General features: G+C 43.2%; 1 protein-coding gene across 1 annotated transcript in view; it reads left to right on the forward strand.

Moving 5' to 3' along the window:
* Positions 1 to 9569, forward strand: part of LOC126088426 (armadillo repeat-containing protein gudu) — a 227376-nt gene extending 217807 nt beyond the window's left edge. The window contains exon 11 of the mRNA XM_049906570.1: positions 8878 to 9569. Coding sequence (XP_049762527.1) covers positions 8878 to 9003 — 126 coding nt within the window. The 3' untranslated portion in view covers positions 9004 to 9569. The remainder of the gene's footprint in view (positions 1 to 8877) is intronic.
* The last annotated feature ends 399 nt before the right edge of the window (positions 9570 to 9968 follow it).

Below are 9968 nucleotides of genomic sequence, written 5' to 3' on the forward strand. Positions count from 1 at the left end.
ATTGCATCAACAGATTATCAAATTATGAATTACAAATATGTGACTTTCAGAGCTAAAATAATATTTTATGGAATCATTGAGGGTAAAATAGATGAGAAGAATAGGTTTGTAAAAATAGCCTAGATCTGTCTCATAGAAAAATAAGTGTGCAGAACTTCTTCTTCTTCTTCTTCTTCTTCTTCCCTTTCACTTCTTCTCCATGTGCAGCTTCAGTCTGCCTGACTTGCCTCCCATTAAATTATTCCCTTTCCCTCCATTCAACTTCTTTTCCTAATCTTTCATCAATCTTTACTACTTTTACTCTGTTAAGCATGAGCGCATTCTCCCGTCTTTCTTTGTTCAACCACATCTCACTTCTCAGACACATTTATTTCCACAGCTTCCAAGGTATTGTGAAAAATAAAACTTCTTGTTAAGTGCATGCTCAATTACTGCACAATTACAGTTTTTTTTAAAAAACTGCTCCTTTGTCACTGCCTACAGACTACTCACAATAATTCCAGTAAATGTTTCTTGTATTCACAGTCTTTCTCCATGATCTTGTCTCATTATCTCACACAAAGCAAATGTTGTTTTGGAATATTAGAAGTTAATTGTTTACTTGCTGTTCTTTCCATTATACCTCATCCATAGTAAAATAAAGCATTACGCATTGCTTTGTATCCATCATAATTTTTCCAATTTTTGCACCTTTTTCTGAACTTGAAACACGTCTTGTCTGTTGCAACTGACTCTTAAGAGGGTATACGTTTCAGCATCACTTCTACAGCTTGTGATCTGTAGGCTACAGAGAGGGGGGAATACATTTCAGCATCACCTCTACAGCCTGTGATCTGTAGGCTAAAGGGAGGGAGGAATATTATGCCTTCTTTTTACTTCATTTTCCTCCATCTACCTTACTGTTCTTGGACTTTAAAATATTGCCTCAGTTTGAATCGTTCTAGTAAGTAACAGTAAGTTCTCTCTCTAACTCTATATTGTTATCCTATTTCACAGAATCTATCATCTTATAAACAAATACTAAAAGTTGTAAGATACCAAGCAAATTAATTACATGTGTCTAAAAATATTTAATAATCAGCAATTCTGCAAGTGGATTCTTACTCTACTTTAGTTTGCCTTTAATTTGATCTACTGGTCATGTCCCTGCCAGTCTTATTAGCAAATTCATTTATCCTTAAATTTATGCGATTTTATCTGTTTTTAATATTCTATAACTCACGAATCAATAAAGCTATAATTTACTGTCTAGCCTCATTTTCTTCATCACTTTCAGACCTTTTCATCAGTATATCACACTATTCTAGAATTTATGAGTTCACACTCTTCTCATTCTCATGGTCTTGCCAGCCTAGGCACATGGTCAGTGTGCAGACTACGATTGTGCTGGTCATTTCTAGTTGTTGTCGACTGTCTCCTGCTCTTCTGCCTTGGTCAGCCTCTCTGTTTGCCTATCAGCAACTGATACATGACCAGCTCCCATCAGCAGTATCTTGTCTCAGTCGTCTCCTCATTTCTGTTATACATGAGGCTTGCCCGTCAAAAGCCAGCATCCGTTGCCACACTTCCTTCTCAACCAAGCAGACTGCACTCGTAACATGCACTTTTGGGCATAGCTCAGAGGCTTGTAATATTACAAGATGGGATTCCTAAATCAGATTCTTAAATCATAGTGATGTGATTGATTTAGAAGTAACTGGTCTGTATCCAGAGACTATTTATATTCCAACATAAAAATTTCACTGGCAAGAGGGAAGAATCAGGACCACACAGTTTGTGTTCACCAGGTAGCATGCCACTATCAAGCTTAAACTGTATCTCCATGCAGTGTGCTATGCAGTGAGAGCACAAGACACAGTTAACAGTGTTCCATGTACAAGAAGGGAAACTTAAACTCAGCAGCCTCCTTGGTGCTCCTCAATAACAGTGACTTGGTGCTGAAAATGGGCTACATGTAAGCACTTGGTTTTACCCTCTCTCAGTTCTATCTTCACTGGTAAACTTGTGAACAATACTAGCTTTACAATGGTTAAATTCCATCACTCAAAGTAAAAATTATATTTTTAAAGAAACAAATACACTCTAAAACAAAAAAAGCAGCACGCCTTGAAGGAATTATCCAAATGAGATGGAAATGTACAGACAGACAAATGATTACAATTCAAGAAAAATTGAATGTTTTGTTCACGAGAGAAAGCTTCACAAACTGAGCAAGTCAGTAACATGTTGGTCCACCTCTGGCACTTACGCGAGCAATTATTCAGCTTGGCATTGATTGAAAGAGTTGTTGCATGTCCTCCTAAGAGATAATTGTGAATTCTGTCCAATTGATGTACTACGTCATCAGAATCCTGAGCTAATTGTAAAGCCCTGACCATAATGCTCCAAATGTTCTCAGTTGGAGAGAGACCCAGCGACCCTGCTGGGCAAGGTAGGGTTTGGCAAGTATCAAGACAAGCAGCAAAAACCCTCACTGTACGCAGGCATGTGTTACCTCGATGAAATGTAAGCCCAAGATGTCTTGCAATGAAGAGTAACAAAACAGGGTCTAGAATATCTTTTATATACTACCGTGCTCTAAAGATGCTGTGAATGACAGCCAAAGAGGTCCTGCTGTGAAAGTAAATAGCATCCCACACCATCATTTCTGGTTGTTGGACTGTATGGTGGATGACAGTCAGGCTAGTATCCCACCACTTCACTGGCCATCAAGGCTCAGTTTGAAGCAGTACTCATCACTAAAGACAGTTCTGCTCCAGTCAATGAGATTCCAGGCCAAAGACATGTCTGGAGATGTCCCAGACAGAGGTGGGGTACCAACCTGACTGTCACCCCCCATATGGCCTGATAACCAGGAGTGACAGCCTGGGATGCCATTCCTTTTCATAGCAGGACCCCTTTTGTTGTCATCCATGGAACCCTTACAGCATGGTGGTACGTCAATGATATTCTATGCTCAGTTTTGTTGATCTTCGTGGCAAACCGTCCTGGGCTTACATTTCAGCAAAATAATGTCCACCTGTATATGACAAGCATTTCTACTGCTTGTTTTTGTGATTGCCAAACCCTGCCTTGGCAAGCGAGGTCATCAGATTTCTCCACAATTGGAACATTTGGAGTATTATGCGCAGGGCCTCCAGCACAATATTTCGATATTCTAATGCATCGATTGGACAGGACGACTCCCAGCAACTCTTATCAATATGTGCAAAGCCAAACAACTGCTTGTATAAGGGCCAGAGGTGGACCAATGCATTATAGACTTGCTTAATTTGTGAAACTCTTTATCTAGAACAAATCATCCAGTTTTTCTGATTTGTTGTCATTTGTTTGTCTGCACATTACACCATAACTGTTAATTTGCATCCCATTCAGATAATTACTTCACAGTGAGTAGTCTTTGTAGAGTGTATTTTATGAATGTCATGATTTACCACCAAGAACTTTTGATAAAACTTCTTAACTTGACAACCACTTTCGATTCACAGACCATCATCAGGTTCCTGTATACCAAAAATGTGATACAAAATTACTTCATTAATAATACGTAATGGAAGTAACATATATGTGTTATAACGTCAAGTTTAACACATATATTTCAGAACGACACAACACATATAAGTCACAGAGTAAGTTGACAAGCAAGACATGTGTACACATAAGCATTCGAATGAGCACTGAGTCCCAGTCTAGCAGCCGCTGCTCGGCTGGCCGCTTAGGTGGCACAGCTGCTGCATGGCTGGCAGACAGCGCCGCTGGCAGACGTAGAGGACACGCGTAATTGCGGGGCGGCGCTTTGAATGATCGGCGAGTCACAACACTTTTCCCCCCTTTGAAATTGTTGCACTGGTCTTGATGGAGGTGTCCTGGAGATGGCTAACGTCCATAGGCGTTGTTTGACTTGCCGTAAAGTCTCGAGGAGGAGGCTTCCCGTATGGACAGAAGTGTCCCCGAAGATAACGGGTCTAGAGGACAGGAGACGTAGGGGTCAAATCTGCTGGGGCCCCATGCACCAATCTGCCCGTTGTGGCAAGTCCAGTTGATATGTCAGGAGACATGGGCGATGTGTTGGCATCCGTTGGAGGAGGAGGCGAGTAGATTTGCTCTGACAGAGGATGGTCATCCAGTTCCTGCATGGGCACGTCTCCTGGTGGCGTCCGTTCTTGTGCTGGTATCGCGATGACGGTGAGAGGGCTGCGTTGTGAGTATTGAGAGATGCCAAGATCCCAAGCGTCAAATAGAGCCAAAGGTGGTGTAGCGGCATTCGGAACAGGCGTTGCTGGCACACGAGGCCGAAGCTGGTCCGAATGATGCACTGCAACACCTGTGTCCGTCTGGATTTCATACAGGCGTCTGCCACGGTGTCTTAAGATGTGGCCCGGGCTCCATTTTGACCACCTGCCATATCCCCGTACCCAGACGAGGTCGTCAGTGGTGAATCGGCCAAGTGAAGGCACCCGCGGCCGGGAGGTGGAAGGCCGCAGAAGATGAAGTAGTGTGCGGGGCTGTCGGCCATGTAAGAGCTCAGCCGGGCTGTGGTCGCCCATGAGAGTGAAACGGTAAGACACCAGAAACTGGAGAAGCGCATCATCAGCAGCAGAAGAAGTCAGTTTCCACATCTGAGCCTTAAATGTGCGGACCAGTCGTTCAGCCTCACCGTTGGATTTTGGATGGAACGGCGGGGCCGTGACGGGCACAAAAATCCACAAATTCAGAAGAGGCAAATTGTGGACCATTATCAGTTACAAGAGTAGAGGGGAGGCATTCCAAAGAAAAAATGCGGGCGAGAGCACTGCTGGTTGCCGCGGTGGTAGGCGACGTGCAACGGACAATGAAAGGAAAGTCAGAGTGGGCATCAATTACGAGGAGCCAATAAGTACCTGAAAATGGTCCTGCAAAGTCAGCATGAATGCGCTCCCAGGGCTTCTCAGGCGAAGGCCACGGTGTCAAAAATGATTTCGGGGCAGCGGCCTGTGACACACAAGGGCTGCAGGCAGCGACCATGTGTGCTATTTCAGAGTCGATGCCAGGCCAGTACACATGACGCCAGAGACGCCAGAGATTTTGTGCGAGACACACCCCAGTGCCCTTGGTGAAGGAGGCGCAAGACCGAAGCACACAAAGACGTAGGTACCACAACACGCAGCGAAGCATTGTCAGTGGAGAGGAGGATAACACCGTCCCTAGCCGTGAGGCGGTAGCGCAAAGCGTAGTAGTTCCGCAATGGATCAGAAGTCTTAGCAGACGGGCGATCTGGCCAACCCTTCTGAATACAGCATAAAACCCGGGAGAGGGTAGGGTCAGAACCCGTAGCAGCTGCCAGCCTGTCCCCAGTGATGGGAAACCCATCCACAAACCGCTGCTCGGCAACATCCAGGTGGAAACACTGAAGTTCGTCCCTATCGAATGCCTGATCAGGACCCATGGGAAGGCGAGACAGAGCAGCAGCATTTGCATGTTGAGCCGTTGGCCGGAAATGAATCTCATAATTGAAACGACAAAAGTAAAGAGCCCAACGCTGGAGGCGGTGTGCAGCCTTGTCGAGAAGTGATGTTGATGGATGAAACAAGGAAACAAGTGGTTTGTGATCCGTAACAAGATGAAATTTTGAGCCATAGAGAAAAACACCAAACTTATGAAGAGCATAAATGATGGCCAAAGCTTCTTTCTCAATTTGAGAATACTTTTGTTGGGCATCCGTGAGCATTTTGGAGGCATAAGCAATGGGTCCGTCATAAAAACGGTGCGCAAGGACTGCACCGCCCCCGTATTGAGAGGCGTCTGTGGCAATAACAAGATGTTGGCCAGGTCAATAAGTAGCCAGGCACGGGGCCTGTTTCAGCATAGTCTTCAATTTCTGGAAAGCCGCTTCGCATGATGCAGACCAGTGAAAAGGCACGTTTTTATGCAACAGGCGATGCAACGGCTGAGCCACCGAAGCCGCAGACGGTAAAAATTTGTGATAGTATGCTATTTTCCCCAAGAACGCCTGCAGTTCCTTAACAGATGTAGGGTGAGGAAGGGCATTGATCGCAGCGACAGTTTGCTGAAGCGGACGAATACCATCCTGAGAGAGTTGAAACCCCAAGTATGTGATAGATGCCTGAAAAAATTGTGATTTCTGAAGATTACACTTAAGACCAGCAGTCTGTTAGACATTAAAAAGTGTGCGGAGATTTTGAAGATGTTCTTCAGTGGTGGAGCCAGTGACAACAATGTCGTCCATGTAATTGATACACCCAGAGACAGGGAGCAATAACTGAAAGACAGAGGGGCGCTAGCAACCCCGAATGGCAAGCGTTGGTATTGATAGAGGCCGAAAGCCGTTTAAGGACAAGAAACTGCCAGGAAGCAGCGTCGAGAGGAAGTTGATGATAAGCTTCTGACAGGTCAATTTCAGAAAAATACTGGCCTCCAGCAAGTTTAGTGAACAGTTCTTCAGGACGGGGCATAGGGTAAGTGTCTATGAGGCATTGAGCATTTGCAGTGGCTTTGAAATCACCACAGAGACGAATATCACCATTTGGCTTAGCAGCGACAACGACAGGAGAGGACCACTCACTGGAAGTGACAGGAAGCAAGACCCCTGAAGTAGTGAGACGATCCAACTCCCATTTTACCTGATCACGAAGGGCCACAGGAATGGACCGAGCCCGAAAAAACTTAGGCCGAGCAGTGGGTTTGAGCGTGATATGAGCTTCAAAGTCATTTGCACGGCCTAACCCAGGAGAAAAAAAGGGACGAAAATGTCGTCTACAAGGAATCCAGTTGAGCATAACGAATAGCATCAGAGACAATATTGACAGAGTCATCTATGGAGAACACAAAAACGCAAAAGGCATCGAAACCAAAAAGATTTTCTGTGTTGCTCTGATCGACCACAAATATGGGAATAGTGCGAACGACAGATTTGTAAGATACCTCAGCATTAAACTGTCCCAAGAGAGAAATCTTCTGTTTGTTGTACATCCGTAATTGCCGAGTGACAGGTGACAGGAGTGGAGAACCCAACTGAAGATACATCGGAGAATTAATTATAGTGGCAGCAGAACTGGTATCCACTTGCATGCGAACATCTCGACCAAGGATTTGTACAGTGAGGAATAACTTCCCTGAAAGGGAAGAAGTGCAATTGCAGACAGCACAGAATCAGAATCAGCGTCATGTTCATGAACATCATGTATGCGGTCACATTTGCAAATGGAAGACACATGACCTTTCTTTTTGCAATTGTGACACACAGCCCAACGTTGAGGACAATCCTCACGTGAATGTTTCGTAAAACACCGCGGACATGAAGGAAGTTGTCGGGGGTTTTGCTGCAGTTTCTTAGCGGGTTGTTTACGGCTAGGCCGAGGCTGCGCGTGGGAGCGCACTGTGGCCACGTCGGCCGGCGGGAACACGCCGCAAACGTCGTCAACAGCGCACAGAGGTTGTATTTCCCCGACATCACCCCACGCCTCTATTTGTGCCCCAGCAGCGCGAGAAATTTCAAAAGACTGCACAATGGAGAGAACTTCATCTAGAGTCGGATTCGCCAACTGAAGGGCACGTTGCCGAACTTCTTTGTCGGGCGCCGACCGGATAATAGCATCCCGTACCATGGAATCGGCATAGAATTCTTTGTGAAAGTCAGTAACAAATTGACACTTTCAATTGAGGCCGTGAAGTTCAGCAGCCCAAGCGCGATAGGATTGATGTGGCTGTTTTTGACAACGATAAAAGGCAACACGAGAGGCTACCACATGCGTTTGCTTTTGAAAATAGACAGACAGAAGTGAGCATATTTCAGCAAAGGACAAAGATGCAGGATCCTTCAAAGGAGCCAATTGCGACAACAACCGATACATTTGAGGTGAAATCCAGGAAAGGAAGAGAGACTCACATGGTTGTACGTCCGTGACATGAAATGCCAAGAAGTGCTGTCAAAGACGTTTTTCATAATCAGACCACTCTTCCACTGTCTCATCATAAGGAGGAAAAGGAGGTATAGCTAATGGCGAGAAACGCCCCCTATTTGACGCCACGACGAAATCGCGAATCGCCGCTGTTAGAAGCATTTGCTGTTCAAGGAGATTTTGCAATAGTTGCTCGACAGTAGCCGTGGAACCCTGTGGGTCAACGGTGAAAAGGAAAAATCCACTACCTCATCGCCAATTGTTAAAACGTCAAGTTTAACACATATATTTTAGAACAACACAACACATATAAGTCACAGAGTAAGTTGACAAGCAAGACATGTGTACACGTTAGCATTTGAATGAGCACTGAGTCCCAGTCTAGCGGCCGCTGCTCGGCTGGCCGCTTAGGTGGCGCAGCTGCTGCATGGCTGGCGGACAGCGCCGCACGTAGAGGACGCGCGTAATTTCGGGTCGGCGCTTTGAATGATCGGCGAGTCACAACAATATGACTCCACGTTGCCATCACATGCCATCACTGAGTGAAGAGGCTAGCCTTTCAGGCCTCCTACTGTGACATGTCTTAGCCACAAGCATTTGGGAAGAGCTACATCTGTATATATCAGTTCTACAAGATAAATTCTACCCACAAAGTGGTTGTTATGATGATAATTTTCAGCCAAGTCAAGCTCTGCACTATATGCATATCATTCAATCACAGCATATCATTTTTTATTGGGTTACAAAGGTGTTTACTATATTGGTGAACGTTTTCTGAGTATTGTGCCATGTCATGGTATTATACTCAGAAAACTTTTATGTCAAATGATCTGTCTGTGGCAGCCTATGCAATAATGTCAACAATATTGTTCACTTTTATATCTAATTTTTTTGTTTTTATCAAATGTTACCCTCAAACAAAGAATTACTTATCTGTTTACCATATAATATCAGTAATGCATTATTCTTACATTTGCAGTATCTCTTGGAGACCATAGGATCAAGTGACGAAAAACTACAAGAAGCTTCTGCTGGATGCCTAAGCAACATTAGAAAACTAGCGCTTTCTGCAGAAAAGTTTAAGAACAATGAAGTTCCATTTTGAATCAGTTAGAGACAATAAAATTTGAAAATCTGAACATAAAAATTTACTGAATGTACTAGTATGATTCAGATATATATATATAGCAAGATTTCACTGAGTACTATTTAAACACTGTCATATATTTTTGTATAGTCTTAGGTTTTATGATACATGCAGTAATTGTGTACACTTTTAAAGAATCAATGTACAGAAAATTCTGCATCTTTAAGGCAAAAGACATTCACAACCACTCGATTTCTGCAAACTTTCAGATACTTCCAAGAAGCAAGAAAAATAAAAAGATGCAGGGAAAACTAGTGACTTGAAGTGATGTGTAAAGTATTTGACAATGTTTTTGTCCATCTTTACATACTTGTGCGGTATTCAAATGGACATCTGTAACAGTGACAAAGGGTCACTGCAAAACTCCTAACATTTTCAAGACTTACTAACACAAAAATTCAATAACATAAAATTCAAGTATGAAAATTCAGGAATGAAAATATTGATACTAAACATACAGTGTAATTCTTAATTGTGGGCAAGAAAATGAAGCAAGTTCTTTGTCATTAATGAGATTAGTTTTGAAAAGACATTTAAATTCTAAAAAAGTCATTCTTATACACTTGGTGCTTTGCAGCTTTGAGAAATTGCAAATACATTGTTTTAATAATTATGTATTTGGTGTAATAATAATAATAGTAATAGTTACTAAATGTCCTTCCTTCCTACCAGCCTGCTATGTATACTCCACAAGTCAGAAGCTGAAACTATATCTTTGTCGTCAGCTACTACTTCAAGATGCATGTAAAAATCATATAAAGACTTTCCTGTTTTGTTTGTTAATATATCAGACGAGAGATAGCCAAGAAAATCCCTTGTGCAACAGTTAGTTATATTATTTTGCAGGCGAAAATATTTTTAGTTCTAATTTTCACATCATCTGCTGTCTGGTTAACAATTGTTGAAATAATATTCGTTTGTTC

Source organism: Schistocerca cancellata, chromosome 6 (assembly GCF_023864275.1).
Source record: "Schistocerca cancellata isolate TAMUIC-IGC-003103 chromosome 6, iqSchCanc2.1, whole genome shotgun sequence".
Classification (NCBI taxonomy): domain Eukaryota; kingdom Metazoa; phylum Arthropoda; class Insecta; order Orthoptera; family Acrididae; genus Schistocerca; species Schistocerca cancellata.